General features: G+C 44.9%; 1 protein-coding gene across 1 annotated transcript in view; it reads right to left on the bottom strand.

Moving 5' to 3' along the window:
• slc4a11 (solute carrier family 4 member 11) overlaps positions 1-22850 on the bottom strand; it is a 182940-nt gene extending 160090 nt beyond the window's left edge. Inside the window, exon 1 of the mRNA XM_041200763.1 lies at positions 22698-22850. Coding sequence (XP_041056697.1) covers positions 22698-22734 — 37 coding nt within the window. The 5' untranslated portion in view covers positions 22735-22850. The remainder of the gene's footprint in view (positions 1-22697) is intronic.
• Between the last annotated feature and the right edge of the window lie 2819 nt (positions 22851-25669).

Raw genomic sequence — 25669 nt, 5'->3', positions numbered from 1 at the left:
AAATCCCAAAGTCACAATCACTGGTTTGTGTACATTCTTCAATGAAAGCAAGATCTCAAAAACAAAACAAAACCCAAGTGTAACTATGAAACTTCACATAACAAGAAATGAGGAAAGCCATCTTAAATTTATCTATCTAGAACAAACACACTCAATCAAAATCACCAAAACAGATTAACTGGTTATTATTAGCTATGGTCTCACTGAGTAGCAAAACAGGATTAAGCAACTGGATGGCTTCCTCTGTTCTTACGCAACTATGACAGAGCTTCCGGTTTGCAAATTGGCAACTTTGTTATAGGAACAGTTGTAACGTAGAATACGTCAAAGCCACTTTATTGGATTGTCAAAGCATTTTGGGGAATCGGGGGGTAATGAAAAGTACAATATGAATTCAAGGTTTATTTTCCTTTCAAGAGGAGGGTAGAGGATAGCAGTGGTTAGAGTTCTGATATTGTTTTGTTGTCGAAAATTAAGCTCTGATTACAACATACAACACCTCCACAATCATGCATGTATGTGTGGTTTTTGTGGAGCAGCAACCTAAGCCGAGAGAATACTGGGCCAAACTGACAGATCATTGCATTGCAAGTTTTTTTAAATTCATCCACAGGACGTGGGCTTCGCTGGCTGGGCCACCATTTGTTGCCCATCCCTACTTCCCCTTGAGAAGGTGCCTTCTTGAACCGCTGCAGTCCATGTGGTGTAGGTACACCCACAGTGCTGTTAGGAAGGGAATTCCAGGATTTTGACCCAGAGACAGTGAAGGAACGACGAGATATTTCAAAGTCAAGATGGTGAGTGACTTGGAGGGTAACTTCCAAATGGTGGTGTTCCCATCTATCTGCTGCCCTTGTCCTTCTAGGTAGTAGTGATGGTGGGTTTGGAAGGTGCTGTCCAAGGAGCTTTGGTGAATTCCTGCAGTGCATCTTGTAGATGGTACACACTGCTGCTACTGTGTGTCGGTGCTGGAGGGAGTGAATGTTTGTGGACGTGGTACCAATCAAGTGGGCTGCTTTGTCCTGGATGGTGTCAAGCTTCTTGTGTTGTGGGAGCGGCAGTCATCCAGCCAAGTGGAGAGTATTCCATCACACTCCTGACTTGTGCCTTGTAGCTGGTGGACAGGCTTTGGCGAGTCAGGAAGCAAGTTACACCTCGCACGATTCCTAGCATCTGACCTGCTCTTGCTGCTACAGTGTTTATATGGCTAGTCCAGTTCAGTTTCTAATCAATGGTAACCCACAGGATGTTAATAGTGGGGGATTCAGTGATGGTAATCCCATTGAACATCAAGAGGTGATGGTTGGATTCTCTCTTGCTGGAGATGGTCATTGGCTGACACTTGTGTGGCAGGAATGCGACTTGCCACTTGTCAGCCCAAGCCTGGATATTGTCCAGGTCTTGCTGCATTTGGACATGGACTGCTTCAGTATCTGAGGAGACGCGAATGGTGCTGAACATTGTGCAATCATCAGCGAACATCCCCACTTCTGATCTTATGATGGAACGAAAGTCATTGATGAAGCAGCTGAAGATGGTTGGGCCGAGGACACCACCCTGAGGAACTCCTGCAGTGATGTCCTGGAGCTGAGATGATTGACCTCCAATAACCAGAACCATCTTCCATTGTGCTAGGTGTGACCAACCAGTGGAGAGTTTTCGCCCTGACTCCCATTGACTCCATTTTTGCTCGGGCTCCTTGAATCCACACTGTCAAAAGCTACCTTAATGTCAAGGGCAGTCACTCTCACCCCACCTCGGGAGTTCAGCTCTTTTGTCCATGTTTGAACCAAGGCGGCAATGAGGTCAGGAGCTGAGTGGATCTGGCTGAGCCCAAACTGGGCATCAGTGAGAAGGTTATTGCTAAGCAAGTGTTGCTTGAAAGCACTGTTGATGGTCCCTTCCATTACTTTACTGATGAACGAGAATAGACTGATAGGCAGTAATCGGCCAAGTTGGATTTGTCCTGCGTTTTGTGTACAGGATATATTTGGGCAATTTTCCACAAAGCCAGGTAGATGCCACTTTTGTAGCTGTACTGGAACAGCTTGGCTAGGGGCGCGGCAAGTTCTGGAGCACAAGTCTTTACAACTATTGCCGGAATATTGTCAGTGCCCATAGCCTTTGCAGTATCCAGAGCCTTCAGCCATTTCTTGATTTCAGGTGGAGTGAATTGAATTGGCTGAACACTGGCATCTGTGATGCTGGGGACCTCCGGAGGAGGCGAAGATGGGTCACCCACTTGGTACTTCTGGCTGAAGATTGTAGCAAATGCTTCAGCCCTATCTTATGCACCGAGGTGCTGGGCTCCTCCATTATTGAAGATGGGATATATGTGGAGCCTCCTCCTCTAGTGAGTTGTTTAATTGTCCATCACCATTCACGACTGCACGTGGCAGGACTGCAGAGCTTAGATCTGATCAGTTTAAGGGATCGCTTAGCCCTGTTTATCACTTGCTGCTTATGCTGTTTAGCATGCAAGTAGTCCTGTGTTATAACTTCACCAGGTTGACACCTCATTTTTAGGGATGCCTGGTGCTGCTCCTGACATGCCCTCTTGCACTCTTCATTGAACCAGGGTTGATTCCCTGGCTTGATGGTAATGGTAGAGTGGGGGATATGCCGGGCCATGAGGTTACAGATTGTGTTTGAGTATAATTCTGCTGCTGCTGCTGATGGCCCATAGCGCCTCATGGATGCCCAGTCTTGAGTTGCTAGATCTGTTCAAAATATATCCCATTTAACACAGTGATAGTGCCACACAACATGATGAGGGGTATCCTCAATGTGAAGGTGGGACTTTGTCTCCACAACAACTGTGCAGTGGTCACTCGAGTGATACTGTCATGGATAGATGCATCTGCGGCAGGCAGGTTGGTGAGGGTGAAGTCAATTTTCTTTTTCCTTCACTCACCATTGCTGCAGACCCAGTCTGGCAGCTATGCCCTTTAGGACTCGGTCAGCTCACTCAGTGGTGGCGCTACAGAACCACTCTTGGTGATGGACATTGAGATCCCCCACGCAGAGTACATTCTGTCCTCCTGCCACCCTCAGTGCTCCCTCCAAGTTCCTAAACATGGAGGAGTGCTAATTTATCAGTTGAGGGAGGGCAATACGTGATAAATCAGCAGGATGTTTCCTCGCCCTTGGTTGACCTGATGCCATGAGACTTCATGGGGTCCGGAGTCAATGTTGAGGACTCCCAGGACAACTCCCTCCTGACTGTATACCACTGTGCCACCATCTCTGCTGGGCTTGTCCGGCCAGTGGGACAGGACATACCCAGGGATGGTGATGGTGGTGTCTAGGACATTATCCGTAAGGTCTAATTCCATGAGGATGACTTTGTAAAGCTGTTGCTTGACTGGCCTTTGAGACAGCTCTCCCAATTTTGGCACTAACCCCCAGGTGTTATTAAAGAGGCCTCTGCAGGGTTGATAGGGCTGAGATTGCCATTGTCGTTTCTAGTGCCTAGGTTGATGCAGGTGGTCCGTCCGGTTTCATTCCTTTTTTGTGACTTTGTAGCGGTTTAATACAACTGAGTGGCTTGCTAGGCCATTTCAGAGGGCATTTAAGAATCAACCAAATTGCTGTGGGTTTGGAGTCGCATGCAGGCCAGACTAGGTAAGGGGGACAGATTTCCTTCTCTGAAGGACATTAGTGAACCGGGAGTGAAGTCATTAGTCCAGATTTTGCAATTGTAATGATGACAAAACTGTCAGAATTTATCCTCATGAAACTGAGAAACTACTAGTGCCCACCCATAAGCAGTTCAGCATGGAAATCCAGAAGTTGCTGTCTGTGATTCCCTGCTCCTCCACAGGGTGTGCTGTTCAAGACCTCTCAGGAAATAAGTTAGAAATCACTGAATTGATGTGAAACACTTTTAATGCTATTCGTCTCAATGTAAAACAGAATTGAAAACATTACAGCACCTCATCTTCCGACTAGGCACTTTACAGCCTTCCGGACTGAATATTGAGTTCAACAATTTTAGATCCTGAACTCTCTCCTCCATCCCCACCCCCTTCCCCCTCCTTTTTGTTTTTTCCAATAATTTATATAGATTTTTTCTTTTCCTACCTATTTCCATTATTTTTAAATGTATTTCCACCATTGTTTATTTCTACCTTTTAGTATTCCCCCACCCCCACTAGAGCTATCTGTACCTTATCTGTCCTGTCTTATACTCTTAATTAGCACATTCCTTTAGATAATATCACCACCTTCAACACCTCTTTGCTCTTTTGTCTGTGACAGCTTTTGGTTATCTCCACCTATCACTGGCTGCTTGTCCCAACAAACCGCCCCCCCAACTTAAACCAGCTTATATTTCACCCCTTTCCTATTTTTACTTAGTTCTGTTGAAGGGTCATGAAGACTCGAAACGTCAACTGTACTCTTCTCCGCCGATGCTGCCAGACCTGCTGAGTTTTTCCAGGTATTTCTATTTCTGTTTTTGTATTGAAAACATTATGCCTTTTTGAATGAGGTGTAGCTGAATTTTTAAATGGTACGCTGCATCATAATTACTACTGACCACCTCTATGGTTCTTGTATTTGTGGAATATCAAACTTCTGCATTCCATAGATACAATTATTTTTAAAGTTAATGAAGTTTCAGCCCATGTGAATGTAGCAAACTTTATTTTGCTTTCTGCAAAACTAAAAACAGTGAGTGATAACATCTGCTCATTACTTCCTGGTTTTCTGTCTGTGAGAGTTGAATGTGATTGGGTGCTTAGCTTGTTTGATGACATCGCTGTTGCTAGACACCAGAGATTCCTTACAGTTGACAACAGAATGAAATTAACATCAGGAAAGGTGAACGTCCACGTCACACAGCTTGCAGGATCAGTGAAAAGTGACATCACTTCACTAATGACTGCAAAATCCAGGTCAACATATTGAAACGCCAATACATAAGAGAAATGTTCAGAGATTGTACAGTCAGCAGCCTTAGATGTATGAAAAACAAGTTACGAAGACATACTAAGTTTTTTTTTAAAAAGATTAGCGAGATCTTTATAGCAGTTGACGTTTCAAATCCGTATGGCCCTTCAGCAGAACTAAGACATATAGAAATGAGATGAAATATAAACTGGTAGAAGTGGGTGGGACAGGAGAGCTCGATAGGGGGCCAGTGATAGGTGGAGGCCAAGAAGAATCTGCCAAAGATGTCCCACCCACTGCTACCAACTTATACTTTATCTCATTTCTAAATGTCTTAGTTCTGATGAAGGGTCATACGGACTCGAAACGTCAACTGTATCCCTCTCCGCAGATGCTGTCAGACCTGCTGAGTTTTTCCAGGTATTTTTGTTCTGGATTTCCAGCATCCGCAGTATTTTGCTTTAGATCTTTGGTACCCGATTAATGCCTTAATATCTCAAGTTAAAGAAAGACTGCAGGAAAAAGGGAGCTAAGTTCAGTTTGTTGCTAAATTCAGAATTTGTATCATGAACCACTTGATCATGAAAAGTCTCATTAATCTCTGGGCAGGTTAAGGGAACAGTCTGGCATTATTCAAGGGGTAGTTAGAACCCTGTGATGGGTTACCATAGGTTTCTATAGCAAGATAGGTCAAACTTACCCACCTATCATTTATAACATGATTAAATCTTCAGTGTTTTATTCAGTGTTTTACGGTACACACTATGTGAATCAGTGCTCCTCCATGTTGAACACCACTTGGAGGAGTCATGAAGGGTGGCAAGGGTGCAGAATGTATCCTGGGTGGAGGACTTCAATGTCCATCACCAGCAGTGGCTCAGTAGCACAACTAGTGACCGAGCTGGCCGACTCCTAAAGTTGCTAGACTGGGTCTGCGGTAGGTGGTGAGGGAACCAAGAGAGAAAAACATACTTGACCTCATCCTCACCAACCTGCCTGCTGCAAATGCATCTGTCCGTGAAAGTATCAGTAGGAATCACCACTGCACATTGTGCTGTGTGGAGCTATCCCAGTGCTAAATGGAATAGATTTCAAACAGATCCAGTAACTCAAGACTGAGTTACTGTGGGCTGACATCAGATGCTGTGGGCCAACATCAGCAGCAGAATTGTACTCGAACACAATCTGTAACCTCATGGCCCCACATATCCCCCACTCTACCATTATCATCAAGACAGGGGATCATCCCTAGTTCAAAGAAGAGTGCAGGAGGGCATGACAGGAGCAGCATCAGACATACCTAAAAATGAGGTGTCAACCCAATGAAGCCATAACACAGGACTACTTGCATGTCAAAGAGTGAAAGCAGCAAGTGATAGACAAAGCTAAGTAAGCCCACAGCCAACGGATCAGATCTAAGCTCTGCAGTCCTGTCATGAAGGGTGGTGGACAATTAAACTACTCACTAGAGGAGGCAGCTCCAAATATTCCCATCCTCAATGATGGGGAAGCCCAGCACATCATGAAAGGTAAAGCTGAAGAATTTGATTCAATCTTCAGCCAGAAGTGCCGAGTGGACAATCCATCTCAGCCTCCTCCGGAGATACCCAGCATCACAGGTGCCAGTCTTCAGCCAATTCAATTCCCTTCATGTGATATCAATAAATGGCTGAAGGCACTAAATACTGCAAAGGCTATGGGCCCTGACAATAGCCTAGCAATAGTATTGAAGACTTGTGATCCAGAACTTGCTGCGCCCCTAGCCAAGCTGTTCCAGTACAGTTACAACACTGGCAATTACCCAACAATTTGGAAAATTGCCTATGTCCTGTACAGAAAAAGCAGGACAAATCCTAACCTGGCCAATTACCACCCCATCAGTCTACTCTCATACAAACAGTAAAGTAATGGAATGGGTCATCAACAGTGCTATCAAGCGGCTCTTGCTTAGCAAGATCACTGGCGCCCAGTTTGGGTTCCACCACGGCCACTCAGCTCCTGACCTCATTATAGCCTTGGTTTAAACATGGACAAAAGAGCTGAACTCCCGAGGTGAGGTGAGAGTGTCTGCCCTTGACATCAAGTCAGCATTTGACCAAGTGTGGCATCAAGAAGCCCTAGCAAAACTGGAGTCAATCAGGATCAGGGAAAGGAGATAACTCTCCACTGGTTGGAGTCATACCTAGCACAAAATAAGATAGTTGTGCCTGTTGGGGGTCAGTCATCTCAGTTCCAGGACATCACTGCAGGAGTTCCTCATGGTAGTGTCCTCAGTCCAGCCCATCTTCAGCTGCTTTAATGACCATCCTTCCATCAAAAGGTCAGAAGTGGGGATGTTCACTGATGATTGCATATTGTTCAGCATCTTTCGCGACTCCTCAGATAATGAAGCAGTCTATGTCCAAATGAAGCATGATCTGGACAATATCCAGGCTTGGGCTGACAACTAGCAAGTAACATCCGCGCCACACAAGTGTCAGGCAATGACCATCTCCAACAAGAGAGAATCTAATCATTGCCCCTTGACATTCAATGGCATTGTCATTTCTGATTCCCCTATTATCAACATCCTGGGAGTTACCATTGTCCAGAAACTGAATTGGACTAGCCATATAAATACTGTGGCAATGAGAGGAGGTCAGAGGTTAGGAATCCTGCGACAAGCAACTCACCTCCTGATTCCCAAAGCCTGTCTACCAACTACAAGGCACAAGTCAGGAGTGTGATGGAATATTCTCCACTTGCCTGAATGAGCGCCACTCCCACAACATTCAAGAAGCTTGACACCGTCCAGGACAAAGCAGCCCACTTGATTAGCATCACATCCACAAACATTCACTCCCTCCATCACTGACGCACAGTAGCAGCAGTGTGTACCATCTATAAGGTGTACTGCAGGAATTCATCATGGCTCCTTAGGCAGCACCTTGCAACAGTAGAGTCCAGGCCTCAAGGTAGTCAATATAGTTACTAATCATGGTCACCTCCTAGATGCAAAAATCCTCAATACTCATCTGTTAACAGTTTTTTTTTTACACAAATACAAAGGAATATGGATCTTGATCAATAAAGGGGGAAAACGCCCACCAACTTCATACTAGATTTACTTCACTGCACCTCAAATATTTCAATATTCTTTTCAACTCTCAGTGATTAACAAGACATTTGTGCTTTGTTGGCAGACAGGGGATGGATTTCATAAACACACGGCCTCATATCTCGCTGATATCTTAACTCTTAACCCAACATAGAGGAATTGGGCAGTGGGAGGGGGCAAGGAGAAGGGACAAAGGAAAGAGACAGTGCAAATCTGAAGCAAACAATGGAGAGAGTGGGCATGAGGCAGAGACAAAATAATTCTAAAACAAGAAAGTCTTATCGCTATGACATGCAAGGCAGAAAATTGAATAATAAACAGAAAAACAAGTTTCAAAACATGAAACAGGACTTCCAACTCCCATGCGTTTATAACTCAAAACAATTGAAAAAGTTCAATGCATTTTTTACCCCAAAATATCTATATTTTCCCCACCTGCGCAGATTAAAATTATAATTTTGCACCTTCAGAAAGTTTTTCTAAAAAAGGATCATAAATCAGGATGGCTCTCCAACTTGAGGGACATTAATAATTAAGCCATTTCTTCGTTTTGTACTGAAGCTTGCTCCTGCCACTGGCTGCCCCCAAGCAAAGTCATTGCCAAGCATTTAGCAAGCCTCTCCCCAACAGTGGCAGGAGTACAACAGAGGAGATCAGAACAAGCGGGCTCTCAAATAAATAAAATACCTCGCACATGGCCACATCAATGTTCCACAGAAATATTCACATACTAAACGAACACAAGTTTAAATTCAATCGCAGGAAAAGCTTTCTCTGGGCACACAAGGGATCCCCACACTGGAAATCAGCCAAACACCTCTAAATATAAAGAGCTTTCACTAGCAATTTATTTTAAGGTGCCCAGGCTGCGAGAGAGCTCTTGATCAGTGCCACCATTAACAGGCTGCTTCAGCGTAACAGGGACAATGAGATTAGGATGCACAATGTTCCCAGTCTCAAGTTAAGAAAATGATTTTTTAGGGAGTACACCTGATTCTCTTTAGTTCCTAGCCCTCCCTCTTACTTATCCAGGTTAAAGCGGTGAACAAATGGAAAAGGGGTGTTCTTGTAGGTAATTGGGTAAATGAGGAGGGGAGGGGAGGCAAGGCAAGGGAAGAGAGTTGGTAGAATTACAGGGGAAGAGAAAATTGGAAAGAAAGGTCCATCATTAAGTTGGGGTAGGTAGTTGCTTGGTCCCATTAACAGGACAGGTATCTTAATCAATTGACTCAATGAATGGACTGGTATCGAGCGTAAACGATCAACATGAGCAGCTGAAATATAATACAAACAGGTACTGAACACAAAGGAACAAACACACACATAACACACAGTGGGTGGAAATGGTCAAAGAGATGTGGCACACGACACAAGTAACCAATGCTTAGCAGCAGTCAAAAAATAAATAAACAAGGCAGTGTAAACTGAGATTAAACTGACAGATAAAAACAAAAAACTGCGAAGGCTGGAAATCCAAAACAAAAACAGAATTACCTGGAAAAACTGCCCTGATCAAACCACACAACAACATGCATTTATACAGCACCTTTAACAGAACAAAAATATCCCAGGGCGGTTCACGGGAGCATTAAAAAAAAATCAACAAAAGCTTGTTAAAGTAGCAGTTTTTAAAAGAATATCTTCAAAAGGAGGAGAGGGACACAGATACACACACACAGACAGGCAATTTTAGATCTTAGGGCCTTAAGCAACTTGAGTAATACACCCCAGTTCTTTGAAGCTCCAGGAATAGTGGACATCTAAAATGTCCTCCAGGCTGATCCCTACTTTCAACATTCAGAAAACATACTCTGGAAACTCTTGAGCTTTTTCACCTAGAGATGAGTGCTCAAGATCTGAGTAGAAGTATTGAAGAGAATTCAAGCAATGGGAAGAGGGTAGATCCAGAGGGTCATGTTAATTGCAAGAGGATGACACAGGTCTAAACTAGTAAATGGAAAATTTAGGATGGGCGAGAGCAGGAATTTCTTTTCGAAGAATGGAATAGGCTGAAGAATTGTGGAAGGATAAACTCTTCAATCATTTTAGATGCTAAAATGGGAAAAGTGAATTGAAGTCAAGGTTCTTTATGGATGAATGAAGATGGGGCCAATTGCTTCTCTAATGTTTAACTACTCTGCAATATTATGCCTCCAGCAGCAAGCACAAGAGAGTATCTGTATAAACAATCTTGGATAGTGCCCTGCAGTATTGGCAGGGTTTCCATAACAGGGATTGGAGGTGCTGACACTCGAGGGTTGGCAACAAACAGGGGACAAGGAGACATCATGATATAATGTTAGGTGACTGACATCATTCATCACGAGGCAGGTCCAAAACTGGCAGCCGGAAAATGACATGGTAAAAAGGTATGAAGAGTTAAGGAGTAGATCCCGTTTTGTGTCAGCATCTTATTTATTATTTATTCAATCACAGGATGGGGGTGTCACTGGCAAAGCCAGTATTTATGGCCCATCCCTAATTACCCTTGAGAAGGTGGTGGTGAGCCACCTTCTTGAACCGCTGCAGTCCATGTGGTGTAGGCACACCCACAGTGCTGTTAGGAAGGGAATTCCAGGATTTTGATCCAGCGACAGGGAAGGAACAGCGATATATTTCCAAGTCAGGATGGTGTGCCATTTGGAGGGGAACTTCCAGGCGGTGGTGTTCCCATCTATCTTTGTCCTTCTAGGTGGTAGAGGTCATGGGTTTGGAAGGTGCTGTTAAAGGAGCCTTCATGGGTTGCTGTAGAGCATCTTGTACATGGCACACACTGTCATCACGGTGCATCAGTGGTGGAGGGAGTGACCGTTGAAGGTGCTGGATGTGGTGCCAATCAAGCTGGCTGCATTCTCCTGGATGGTGTCAAGCTTGAATGTTGTTGGAGCCGCACTCATCCACGCAATTGGGAAGTATTCCATCACACTCCTAACTTATGCCTTGTAAATGGTGGACAGGCTTTGGAGAGTCAGGAGGTGAGCTACTTGCCACATGATTCCGAGCCTTTGACCTGCTCTTGTAGCCACAATATTTATATGGCTAGTCCAGTTCAGTTTCTGGTCAATGGTAACCCCCAGGATGTAAATATCTCACAGAATTGGCAAAGTGCTGGACATTCTCAAGTAGAATGAACTCATCGCAGCATCATTCCCGAACACAGTTTACACAATTGCCAAGGCATGACTTAGCATTACTTTACACAAAGAAAATATTAGCTCAAAAAAACTGGCCAATAGATTCAATATATTCTCAACTGCAGTATATCAATTACCAAGGCACCTTATCACATTAAGATATTTGATATTATTATAAGTGGTCACACAAACACAAGAAATAGAAGGAGTAGATCACACGGCCCACCCAGCCTGCTCCATCATTCAATATGATCACGGCTGTCCTTCTGCTCCATTTGCCTGCCCACTCCTGTAACCCTTGATTTTCCCCGAGACACCAAAAATCTGTCTATCCCAGTCTATCCCAGCCTTAAATGTATTCAAAAATGGAGCTTCTATAACCCACTGCGGTAGAGAATTCCAAAAATTCACAAAGCTTCGAGTGAAATAATTCCTCCGCACCTCAGTTCTAAATGATTGGCCCCTTACTCCAAAAACTGTGCCGTGTATTAGACTCGCCAACCAGCGGAAACAATCTCTCAGTGTCTACCCTGTCAAGCCCCTTTAGAATCTTGTACGTTTCAATGAGGTCACCTCTCATTCTTCTAAACTCCAGAGAATATAAGCCCAGTTCAAATAGTCTATCAGAGGACAACTCTCTCATCCCAGGTACAAATCTAGTGAATATAAATATAAAAGCAAAACACTGGAGATGCTGGAAATCTGAAACAAAAACAGAAAATGCTGGAAAAACTCCGCAGGTCTAGCAGCATCTGTGGAGAGAGAAACAGAGTTAATGAAAACCCTTCTTTGGAGTTGAAGAGAAGTGGAAATGGATTAAATTTATACTGTTAAAGGGATTGGGGTAGGTGGAGCTGGATAAAAGGTCGGTGATAGGTGGGGAGAAAGGAGGGATTGACAAAGATGTCACAAACTACAGGACAAAGGGAGTGTTAATGGTAGTGGTTAGTGCTAAAAAAAATGGTGTTGATAGTGGCATAAAGGTAAGAAAGCAGAACGTGATAATAGCAGAACAAGTGTAGCATTGTGTGAAAGATCAACATGGAACAAGTAACAGATAACCCTGTAGGGTAAGGGATGGGGTGGTGGGGGGTAGCGGTGGTGGAAAAAAAAGATAGAACGTGGGATAGAAGCAGGGATAAAAAAAAGAGGGGGTAAAACCATGGATAAATTAATAAAAATTGAAATGGATAAAAAATAAAAATGAATGTAGGAAAAAAGGGGATTAGAAAAAGGGGGTGAGGATGGAGGAGAGTGTGTTCATGGTCTGAAGTTGTTGAACTCAATGTTAAGTCCAGAAGGCTGTAAAGTGCCTAACTCGGAAGAGGAGGTGGTGCTGATCCTCCCCAGTTTGCATTGGGCTTCACTGGAACCTTTGCTGTATTGCCTCCAATGCAAATATATCCTTCCTTAAAAATGGAGACCAAAGCTGCACACTGTATTCCAAATGTGGTTTCACCAAAGCCCTGAACCATCACAGCAAGAATTCATCAACCCGTTGCACAACTTCAGCATTCATTTCAGCTTTGATTGGTAGGGAGCGCAGTCAACATACAATCTGCTTCCAACCAACCCACCAATCACTTTGGCTTTTCAGAGAGTAACGTGCTTCGCACTTCTTGTGTCACTCGCTATAAGCCACCCGTCTAACAGGGAAGGAAGATACAAAACAAACCAGAAAATGCTGGAAAAACTCAGCAGGCCTAGCAGCATCTGTGGAGAGTTGTGTTCTGAAGAAGTGTTACCCCTGTTTTTCTCTTCACAGATGTTGCTAGGCCTGAGTTTTTTTTCCAGCATTTTCTGTTTTTGTTTCAGATTTCCAGCATCAGCAGTATTTTGCTTTTATCTTAAGGGAAGGAAGATAGTCAGCCAATACTATTATTGGGGCATAGATGAACCCCGAGCAGTTTCAGGACCTCTCCACTGTGCCAGAGCAGATCAGGCCAGTCTAAAATCAGGCACAGGAACCTATATCCCAATGACAAAAACACTACACCCACCTGTGGCAACCACGACAAACAAAAATCCCAACGTTATCTTATGCCTGCAAAACTTTTGCGGACTTGATGCTGCAGCCAAACCAGCTCATGAAGAGTTGGCATCAGAGACAAAGGCTATTTGTTTCATTGTGAAAGGTTAAGAAACAACCACACCACAAAAACCACACAATATATTTTAAAAAATCAAGGGCTCACCCACTTACTGTGCATTGTACGAGCACCAAGCTCCTTGGTATGACATATGATAGGGAGGGGTGGAGGGGGAAATTGCAAGGAAGCGATACAGACCATCTAATCCTTCAGCAGTAGCCCCAGCAAGTAGAGTGGGGGCAAGGGGAGGGAAGGCAAAGGCGTTGAAAGGAAGAACAGAAGAGAATTTTTTCGGGCTCAGTAAAGGTGTGGGAACAGGGCAGGGTGGGGAGATTGAGTATTTCTCACACAGCAGCAGTAAATAATAATTACCAAATTGTGTGTCACTGTATGTGGAGGTGCAATATTTGTGGTGGAATCTGGTACTAGATTTATATTTTTAACATATAAACACATTTAAAGCACAGGCTGCCATTGGCTATTGCTCAAGGGCAAGGTTCCACCATCAATAAGCACCAGTTTTCAGCTAGACTACCAAACAAGTCTGACTTGAAGAAGCAATGCCATCACATGGTGGAGAGAAACAAAGAAAAAAGAGAAAGATAAAACCTGCCCATCTGCTCTTCAAGGTCCTCCTCCTCCTCCTCCACCACCACCACCACCACCCCCCCGCAGCCCACCCCCCCCCCCCCCCCCCCCCCCCCCCCACCCCCACCCCCCAGCCCCAAAAAACAGGCTAAACTAGTGTTCAAAAATCAGCCAAGAATGTCAACAGACCCATTCATTCCAGGCTGTGGTAAAAGGCCAAACAATAGGTGCAAGCGAATTTTCCCTCAAGTGTCGATGGAAAAGCAGCATAACTGGGAATACAAGCTGACAATCTGACTCCCATCCATACGCGAGGGAACAACTTGAGCAGCGAGTACCCACAGTCCAGCACAAAGTTTAAAAGAAGTAGATTGCCTCAGGATTCAGCAAAGTTAAGAGTTTTTAAGATACAAGATCATCCACAACTCCTCCCCTCCCAAAGCCGGAACGGAGGAAAGCTTGCATTGGTGTAGCCCCTTTCACATCCCCAAAGTACCCCTACAGCCTAAAGTACTTGCACGGTCACTGTTCTAACATAGGGAGATACTGCAGTCAATTAGCTCACAGCAAACTCCCAAAAACTGAAATGTGACAATGATCAGATAATCTGTTTCAGTCACTTTGATAAATATTGACAGGGATAAATATTAGTGAAGGCACCAGGGAAAACTCTGCTGCTGCTCTTTGAAATAATGCCACGTGATTGTTATGTCCACCTGAGAAGGCAGACAGGATCTCTGTTTGACGCATCATCCAAAATACAACATACGCATCAGTGCACACACCCCGCACCCCCCCCCCCCCCCCCCCCCCCCCCCACCGCTCCCCCCACCCCCAACCTCTCAACATTACGCTGAAGTGCCAGCCCAGGTTATGTGCTCAAGTTTCTGCAGTGGGACTTGATGCCTTCTGATCCAGAGGAAAGGATGCGACCAAGAACAAAACTTGGCCAAAAGTTTGGACAAAGGGCTAACTCTTCATCTTTGAAACCTCCAGCGATATTTTTACACAGAAATAGATGTGGTACTGCACATAAATGTAAGCAGCAGTTTTAAAAAAAAAACATTTAGGGTAGGTATGTAACTGGGCTCTAACACCAATGAAACACTGAGCCCAGTCATCACAGGGCCATGTGTGACATAATAGGGGGAGGTGGTGGCATAGTGTCATTGTCACTGCACTCGCATTCCAGGGATCCAGGGTAACGCTCTGGGGACCCAGGTTCGAATCCCATCGAGGCAGACGACGAAATTCGAATTAAAAGGCTGAGGACGACCATGAGACCATTGTCGATTGTTGTAAAAAGCCATCAGGTTTACTGATGCCCTTTAGGGAAGGAAATCTGCTGTCCTTACCTGGCCTGGCCTACATGTGACTCCAGACCCACAGCAATGTGGGTGACTCTTAAATGCTGTCGGAACAAGGGCAATTAGGGATGTCCTAGCTGGTAACACCAACATCCCATGAATGCTTTTAATAAAAAAAAACTGGGTATCAGGATACATTCACCAGCTCGAGAAAAGGACAAAGAGGCCATTCAGCCTAAATCTTCGCTCAGCACCCTGATTCCCGGAAAAGATCAACAGGAAACCTAAGGTAATCAACAAGATTCTTCTCCCATGAACCCAAGAATATTGATACAGAAGGAGCCCATTCACCCCACCATACCCATGCTGGTTCTTCAGTTTGACTATCCAAAGAATCCCATTCACCTGTTTTTATCCCCCATAGCCTGGGTAATGTTTCCACAATTTAACGTGGACATACGCACACAGACCAGTCAGGCCCAGTGCTTTTTTTTTAATAAATTATTGTTCACGGGATGTGGGCTTCACTGGTTAGGGCAGCATTTATTGTCCATCCCTAGTTTCCCTTGAGAAGGTGCTGGTGAGCTGCCTTCTTGAACTGCTGCAGTCCATGTGGTGTAGGTACATCCACAGTGCTGTTAGGGAGGGAGTTCTAGGATTTTGACCCAGTGAAGGAACAGCGATATATTTCCAAGTCAGGATGGTGAGTGGCTTGAAGGGGAATTTCCAGGTGGTGTTTGCATCTCCCTGCTGTCCTTGTCCTTCTAGATGGTAGTGGTTGTGGGTTTGGAAGGTGCTGTCGAAGGAGCCTTGGTGAATCCCTGCAGTGCATCTTGTAGATGGTGCACACTGCTGCTACTGTGCATCGGTGGTGGAGGGAGTGAATTATTGTGGATGTGGTGCCAATCAAGCGGGCTGCTTTGTCCTGGATGGTGTCAAGTTTCTTCAGCATTGAGGGAGCTGCACTCATCGAAGTGGGGCGTATTCCATCACAGTCCTGACTTGCGCCGTGTAGATGGTGGACAGGATTTGGGGAGTCAGAAGATGGGTTACTCGTCACATGATTCCTAACATCTGACCTGTCCTTGTAGCCATTGTATTTTTCATATGGCCAGTCCAGTTCAGTTTCTAATCAATGGTAACCCTCCAGGATGTTGTTAGTGGGGGATTCAATGATGGTAATGCCATTGAACATCAAGGGGCAATGGTTGGATTCTCTCTTGCTGGAGATGATCATTGCACCACACAAGTGTCAGGCAATGTTACTAGCCACTTGTCAGCTCAAGCCTGGATATTGCTGCATTTGGACATAAACTGCTTCAGTATCTGAGGAGACACAAATGGTGCTGAACATGGTTCTCTGATGACTGCACAATCAGCAAACATCCCTACTTCTGACACTGATGGAAGGAAGATCATTGCTGAAGCAGCTAAAGGTGATTGGGCCGAGGACACTACTCTTAGGAACTCTTGCAGTTATGCCCTGAAGCTGAGATGACTAACCTCCAACAACCACAACCATCGTCCTTTCTGCTAGGTATGACTCCAACCAGTGGAGAGTTTTCCCTATGATTCCCATCAACTCCAGTTTTGCTAGGGCTCCCTGATGCCACGCTGTCAAATGCAGCCTTGATGTCAAGGGCAGTCACTCTCACCTCACCTCGGGAGGTCAGCACTTTTGTCCATGTTTGAACCAAGGCTGTGATGAGGTCAGGAACCAAGTGGCCCTTGTGGAACCCAAACTAGGCATCAATGAGCAAGTTATTGCTAAGCAGGAGCCACTTGATAGCACCAGTGACCCCTTCCATTACTTTACTAATGATTGAGAGTTGACTGATGGGGCAGTAATTGGCCAGGTTGGATTTGTCCTGCTTTGTGTGCACAGGACATACCTGGGCAATTTTCCACATAGCTGGGTAGATGCCAGTGTTGTAGCTGTATTGGAACAGCTTGGCTAGGGGTGCAGCAAGTTCTGGAGCACAAGCCTTCAGTACTATTGCTGGACTATTGTCAGGGCCCATAGCCTTTGCAGTATCCAGAGCTTTCACTGTTTTGTGATATCACGTGGAGTGAATCGAATTAGCTGAAGACTGGCACCTGTGATGCTGGGGACATCCAGAGGCCAAGGTGGATCATTCTGATGGCACTTCTGACTGAAGATTGTAGCAAATGCTTCAGCCTTATTTTTTGCACTGATGTGCTGGGCTCCTCCATCATTGAGGAGGGGGATATTTGTGGAGCCTCCTCCTCCAGTGAGTTGTTTAATTGTCAACCGTCATTCACAACTGCATGTGGCAGGATTGCAGAGCTTAGATCTGATCTGTTGGTTGTGGGACACTTAGCCCTTTCTATCACTTGCTGCTTATGCTGTTTGACACACAAGTAGTCCTGCTTTATAGCTTCACCGGTTGACACCTCATTTTTAGGTATGCTTGGTGCTGCTCCTGGCATGCCCTCCTGCACTTTTCATTGAACCAGGGTTGATTTCCTGGCTTGATGGTAATGGTAGAGTGGGGGATATGCTGGGCCATGAGGTTACAGAATGTGTTCGAGTGCCTACAGCACCTCATGGATGCCCAGTCGAGTTGCTAGATCTGTTCGAAATCTATCCCATTTATCACGGTGGTGGTGCCACAAAACACGACGGGGGGGTATCCTCAAGGTGAAGCTGGGGCTCCATCTCCACAAGGATTGTGCAGTGGTCACTCCTACCGATATTGTCATGGACAGATGCAGGCAAGTTGGTGAGGATGAGGTCAAGTATGTTTTTCCCTCTTGATCGTTCCCTCACCACCTGCCGCAGACCCAGTATAGCAGCTATGTCCTTTCGGACTCAGCCAGCTCGGTCAGTCATGGTGATGGACATTATCCACCCAGAGTACATTCTGTGCCCTCGCCACCCTCAGTGCTTCCTCCAAGTGGTGTTCAACATGGAGGAGCACTGACTCATCAGCTGAGGGAGGGAGGTACGTGGTAATCAGCAGGAGGTTTCTTTGCCTATGTTTGACCTGATGTCATGAGACTTCATGGGGTCCGGAGTCGATGTTGAGGACTCCCAGGGCAACTCCCTGTATACCACTGTACTGCCACCCCTGCTGGGTCTATCCTGCTAGTGGGACAGGACATACCCAGGGATGGTGATGGTGGTGTCTGTAAGGTACGATTCTGTGAGGTTGACTGTGTCAGGATTTTGCTTGATTAGTCAGTGGGACAGTTCTCCCAATTTTGGCACTAGCCCCCAGGTGTTTGTAAGGAGGACTTTGCAGGGCCAACAGTGCTGAGATTGCCGTTGTTGTTTCTGATGCCTAGGTTGATGTTGGGTGGCCCTGTCCGGTTTCATTCCTTTTTTTGTGACTTTGTAGCAGTTTGATACAACAGAGTGGCTTGCTAGGCCATTTCAGAAGACATTAAGAGGAGGTCTGGAGTCACATGTAGGCCAGACCAGGTAAAGACAGCAGATTTCTTTCCCTAAAGGACATTCGTGGTTTTTAAAACAATCAACAATGCTTTCATGGTCATCATTAGAATTTTAAGTCCAGATTTCTATTGAACTCAAATTCCACCATCTGCTGTGGCAGATTTGAACCCGAGTCCCCAGAGCATTACCCCGGGTGTCTGGATTACTAGTCCAGCGACAATACCACTGCGCCATCGCCTCTCCACTGAGTATTCCATCACACTCCTGACTTGTGCCTTGTAGATTGTGGACAGGCTTTGGGGAGTCAGGAGATGGGTTACTCACCACAGGATTCCCTGCCTCTGACCAGGTCTTGTAGCCACAGTATTTATATGGCTGGTCCAATTGAGGTTCTGGTCAGTGGTAACCCCCTGGATGTTGATAGTAGGGAATTCAGCAATGGAAATGCCATTGAATGTCAGATAATTCGGATTGTAGGAAAACGTCCACAGAACTTATTTTTCATTCTATGAGATAAAGGCAGCAAGGAATTATTTTTATGGAGGGGCTTCAATAGCCAAGCCAAGTGTTCAAAATTATGAGGGGTTTTGATAGAGTAAATAGGGAAAAACTTACAGGAGGGGTCAGCTCGCAGAGGATTTAAACATGATTGCGACCAAAAAAAAGGGGATTTAAGTAAAACGTCGTAAATGATGATGATCTGGAATTCACTACTTAAAAAGCTGGTGGAAACAATCAATCAATCGCAACTTTCAAAAGCAAATTGGATAAATACTTGAAAAGGAGGTACATGCAGAGCAAGTGGGATGAATTGGATAACAATTTTAAAGAGCAGTTACAGGCACGATTGGGTTGAATGGCCTCCTGTAGTGTAGGATTCTACTAAATCTTCCACCGATCACAATCCCTCCCCTTGTTGATTGCACACCACCACTTTTGGTCAAGCCTGGCATATCTGCAAGTGCTGCAATCGTTGCTTTACCATGATTAATATTGTTCCATTGCTGCAAGTGCAGCAAACAGCCAGAACGAGACAAGTATTTTTTTTTTCCGTTTTGCTCACTATGGATGTACCAGGGAGTGAACTTAATGTTTTGCCAGTGAGCAAACCACATGAGACTAAGCAAATCATTCTGAAAATTCTTGGTGCCTGGTTATAAATACTGGACAGGTAGACACAACAGCCAGCAAGGGATTGTCTTGATGTTCTCTTCCCCCAGTCTAAAAGGCAAACCTGTCCAGACTACCACAGAAATTAAGGCAAGGCTGACAGTCACCCCAGTGCATTGCTGGGTGGGTGCTGCACTTTAAAAGATTCTTTCAGACAAGATATTAAATCAAGGTCTCAGGTGGATTTGAAAGATCGCATGACACTGTTTCAAAGAAGTGCAGGGGATTTCTCCTTGACATGAGTATTTACTCCTCAACTGACTTCAGTAAAAAGATCAGATCATTATCTCATTGCCATCTGTTTGTGGAGCATTACTGAATGCAAATTGGACACAGGGTTTCCAACACTGCAAGTGGCTTTGCTCATCGGCTGTAAAGCACTTTGGGGCACCCCGAGGCTATGAAAGGTGCTAAAGAAATGCAGGTATTTCTCCTGAAGGCACTGACTTATGCTGGGGAGCAATTCCACATCTACCACGCACTCTCTTGTGCCTCGCCCAGATGACTACCCTTCAGACGTGAATCCAATGGTGAGCACTGACAGACTGTGTGTGTGTGTGTGTGTGTGTGTGTGTGTGTGTTCGCGCGCATACGTGAAAGAGATGTTATAATTGAGGCAAGTCTAGTCTATTTCCTCCCACTCTCTTTCAATGGGGCCATAATAGGAGAAGGATCCCTAGCTGATATCTCTCTCTCTCACCTTCAAAAAGGAGCACTGAGGCCAACACCAGCACCCTCACCGCTGCTCCAGCCAGCTGCACTAACTCAGCACGGACGGGGGGGGGGGGGGGGCAAACTCTTGAACAACACTCTGCAAACTGAAGTATCAAGGGAACTTGCAGAGCAAACTTCTCCTACCTTCACATTTCTAAAAGCTTTTTCAATTGAGCAGCATGCAATTGCTGCTGAAACCACAGCAATGCTCATTCTCTATAACACACCCATTCACTTCCCATCAGTTTGCTCCCTCATGCCCCAAAGAATGGACTTCAAAACCCAGTGATGGCAGGATTGTCGTATGAGGAGAGATTGGGCCAATTAGGCCTGTATTCACTGGAGCTTAGAAGAATGAGAGGGGATCTCCTTGAAACGTATAAAATTCTGACAGGGATGGAACAGACTGGATGCAGGGATGATGTTTCCTCTGGGTGGGGTGGAGGGGGGCCACTAGAACAAGGTGTCACAATCTCAGGGTAAACCATTTAGGACTGAGATGAGGGGAAACTTCTTCACTCAGAAGGTGGTGAACCTCTGGAATTCTCTACCACAGAAGGCTGTGGAGGCCAAGCCACTGAATATATTTGAGGAAATACATAGATTTCTGATCTCTAAAAATATCAAGGGGTATGGGGAGAGCGCACGAGTACAGTGTTGAGATAGAGGATCAGCCATGATCATATTGAATGGTGGAGCAGGCTCGAAGGGCCGAATGGCCTACTCCTGCTCCTATTTTCTATGTTCCTATGGAGAAAATTTGAATATCATTGCATTTTGAAATGTTCTGTTATGTTCCTTTAGAAACAATGTTTGTCAAATTATTTACTTTTTACACAGAATGCACAGCACAGAACCAGGCCTATTCAAACCCAGCTGGTTCACACCAGTATAAAATCAAAAATACTGCAGATGCTGGAAAATCCGAAACAAAAACAGAAAATGCTGGAACAACTCAGCAAGTCTAACAGAATCTGTGGAGATGACAGAGGGATAAACGAGTTAATGTTTCGAGTTCCGATGAGTCCATTTTCTCTCTCCAGATGCTGTTAGACCTGCTGCGCAGTTCCAGCATTTTCTGTTTTTGTTTTTGTTTCTGGTTTCCGACTCCACTGGTACTATCAGCTCTTTCTTGCATATTTTGATGCTCCTGCACTGTGGCTGGGTCAAAATCCTGGAACTCCCTCCCTCACCGCACCGTGAGGTGCACCTACACCACATGGGCTGCAGAGGTTCAAGGTGACTCACCACCAGCTTCTCAAGGGCAATTAGGGATGGGTAATGAATGCTGGAATGACAACAAATGCCCTTCCTCCCTCGAGTGTTTATGGAGACCACCCCCCACCCCCCCCCAACTACCGGAATATGGTAGCAAGTTTTACATTATCACCACTCCTGGACAAGAGGATTCTCCTGAACTCCCCATCATTTCAGCTTTCCAGCACCCGTAGTACTTAGCCTTTATTTCCCCTGATGGGTTTATTGGAAACCGCCTATTTATAACCTCTGGCTTATTTGGACAAATAGAAACATCAATGCCGTCGTTAATCTTTTTTTTTAAACAAAAAAAAAGACCGCACACGTCCCCAGTCAGCCTTCGAGAAGAGGTGCCTTGCACCATCACGGCTGCCAGTTATCCCGGAAGGACTCCATCCCAGCTATATTGCCACACACAAAAAGAGGAGACAGGTTTGTCCAGGCTGTATACCGGTGAGAAAACCGTGCCTCTCTGAAGCAAGAGTGGCTGTTACACTGAAAACTCTCTCTTTTTCTAAAAAAAAAGTCCCAAGAACGTTCAGATTTTTTTTTTACACAAAAAGCTTCAATTCAGAGAGCTGTCTTCCCCCTCCCTCCCTATAATTAATGTACCGGCCCACTGTGCAACAATATATGTTTTATACAAACACTTTCCATCTCACAGCCTGTTGGCAAAGCAGAATTGCAATTTTTTAAAAAAAGGTGGACTAGGGAAATACCCCCAATCTGCAGAAGCACGTTTGAAAATCCCACAACCACTTGAAGAGTATATATTTCCCTGCTTATTTTCCCTAAACTCGTGATCCATCGCATCAAGACCGAGTCTTTAAGGCTTATCAATGGTAAACGCCTCAGCTTCCTTACGTCTCTAACCCCATCCCCTTGCTGATCTTAAACTAACCCAATTGCCTATCCTTTGCCCCCGCAGAAATTACCTTGTCTGCAACCACGTGAATTTACTTATTTCCCTTTTATTATTATTATTATAATTAATAATTATTATTATGTTTGTAAAATGATCCTGCTTACCACACGGTTGCAGATGAAAAACCCGCGCGGGATCCATAGCGGCTGGCTATGGGTGTGTGGACTCCCGTGTGTTAAAGAAACACTTCAGCACCATCAGTCTCTCACCCTCTCCCCTGCGCTGCTTTTTAAATCGAGCTCCAGAGAAGTGAAACTGATCCAGCAAGCGGAGTCCAAGAAACGCCCAGAGGGGTCCTGACCTCCGCCTACTCCATTGCTTCCCCCCCCCCCCAAAAAAAAAACACATACACAAGCAAAACAACACCAAAAAAAATTGCCATGTTAGTAAGAGGGCGAGAGGAAATGCACTATTAAAGCGCTTCTTCCAAAATAGGTAAACCACGTGTACTTCTACTGTACAAATTAGGCAGCTGCAAGTCAAGCGGGTGGATCGCAATTTAAAACAGCAGCGATTTAACCCTCGTGGAAAATATTCAACCCTGAAAAAATATTAGTTGTAAAATTTATATTTTAAGCTTCCGGGGTTAAAGAATTTGTATTCTTTTGTTTAACCGTGAAGGAGTGTGTGTTATTTTTCTGTCCAAATAGTGAGTTGCATCCACGATTTGAAGTATTATTTTTTTCAAATCGGTGTAAAACTCAATTTCTTGGGGAAAGGGGGTACTATTTGAAAGTGGAATTCGATGTGACATTTCTTGGATTTGCAGTCTGCTCCCGTTGCTCGGGGTGGTCATTGGACCCAGCTTCTTGCACACCTCAACAGCCCTCTCTGTCCCAGCTGTCAGCTCTGAAAAGGTCCCGGGGTACAGACATGGTGGAAGCCTCTTAGGGACACTGGTTAAAGGAGAAACACTAGGTTTCAGATGACAGCCGTTAATAGGAACATCAGAAGGCAGATGGGGGACATCTGCGTACAGATGAAGCCGGTTTTTGGGGACACAGATGCTGAGATCATTCAACGCGGACATAGGTGCACAAATGAAGCCAATTAAGGCAAACATATGTGCACAGGTGAAGTCAGTTAATGCGGACAGAGGTGCACAGATAGAGCCAGTAAATGGGTGCAGATGAATTCATTTTACTTGTAATCTGTTAACAGGGATACCAGGAAACAAATAAACTAGTTAGTGGGAAGGAAAGATCACACATATTACCACAAATCCACAGCACATGTATGACATGTTAATGAGGTGCAAACACAAGTTGTTGATTCAGATGCACATGCAACCTGTTCGTGAGAAAGCATTAGCATGTCAACAGGAATCACAAGGTTTAACATATAACCAGATTATGGGACACCAGGTCATATCTATAGCAAGTTACTGGGGACTCATTAAGAAACTTTTAATGGAGATTTATTAAACAGCTTTCAAACAACAAATTAATGAATTGTCAAAGGAAGTGAGGTGTGTTTTAATAGCAGAGATAAAAGCAAAGAATTGTGGATGCTGGAAATCCAAAACAAAAACAAAAACACAAATACCTGGAAAAACTCAGCAGGTCTGGCAGCATCGGCGGAGAAGAGCACAGTTGACATTTCGAGTCCTCATGACCCTTCAACAGAACTAAGTAAAAATAGAAAAGGGGTGAAATATAAACTGGTTTAAGGTGGGGGGGGGTGTTGGGACAAGAAGAGCTGGATAGAGGGCCAGTGATATGTGGAGATAACCAAATGATGTCACAGACAAAAGGACAGAGTTGGTGATATTATCTAAAGGAATGTGCTAATTAAGGGTAGAAAGCAGGACAAGCAAGGTACAGATAGCCCTAGTGGGTGTGGGGTGGGGTGAAGGAATCTGAAAAGGCTAAAAGGTAGAGATAAAACAATGGATGGAAATACATTTAAAAATTGAAATAGGTGGGAAAAGAAAAATCTATATAACTTATTGGAAAAAACAAAAAGGAGGGAGGAAAACGGAAAGGGGGTGGGGATGGAGGAGAGAAATTGTTGAACTCAATATTCAGTCCAGAAGGCTGTAAAGTGCCTAGTCGGAAGATGAGGTGTTGTTCCTCCAGTTTGCGTTGAGCTTCACTGGAACAATGCAGCAAGCCAAGGACGGACATGTGGGCATGAGAGCAGGGTGGAGTGTTGAAATGGCAAGTGACAGGGAGGTCTGGGTAAGGCTTGTGGACAGACTGAAGGTGTTCCGCAAGGCAGTCACCCTGTCTGCGTTTGGTCTCTCCAATGTAGAGGAAACCGCATTGGGAGCAGCGAATGCAGTAGACTAAGTTGAGACAAGTGCAAGTGAAATGCTGCTTCACTTGAAATGAGTGTTTGGGCCCTTGGACGGTGAGGAGAGAGGAAGTGAAGGGGCAGGTGTTGCATCTTCTGTGGTTGCAGTGGAAGGTGCCGTGGGAGGGGGTTGAGGAGTAGTGGGTGATGGAGGAATGGACCAGGGTGTCACGGAGGGAACAATCCCTATGGAATGCTACCGGGGGGGTGAAGGGAAAATCTGTTTGGCATGGCATCATGCTGGAGTTGGCAGAAATGGCAGAGGATGATCCCTTGAATGCAGAGGCTGGTGGGGTGATAAGTGAGGACAAGGGGGACCCTATCATGTTTCTGGGAGGGAGGAGAAGGTGTGAGTGCGGATGCGCGGGAGATGGGCCGGACATGGTTGAGGGCCCTGTCAACGACCGTGGGTGGAAAACCCTCAACCATGTAATAAAAGTTATGGAACTAAAGTGGGCCAATGGAATTAGAACCATGCTTTAATCGAATTGCAGAAGGCTTGAGGAGCTGAATTGCCAAACGTCTGACAGCCAGTTGGTGAAGGAGGAGACGAAAAGTCAATCTTTCCTCAGTTTGAGTTTATTCACAACGTAAAACATTACAAATGTATAGCTCCTCACACTACAACCCACCACCAGTGTCAATAATTGTCTCTTTATATGTGCTCTAGTAATCATTTGATGATTTACTGATATATCCTTAACCTTAATTTACACAATTATAAGTATGATAGGGAGTGTTCTTCCCAAGATTAGGATTTGAGTATATTGTTGGGAAAAAT

This window comes from Carcharodon carcharias, chromosome 1 (assembly GCF_017639515.1).
Source record: "Carcharodon carcharias isolate sCarCar2 chromosome 1, sCarCar2.pri, whole genome shotgun sequence".
NCBI classification, from domain to species: Eukaryota; Metazoa; Chordata; class Chondrichthyes; order Lamniformes; family Lamnidae; genus Carcharodon; species Carcharodon carcharias.
This window is presented reverse-complemented; position numbering and strand designations above follow the sequence as displayed.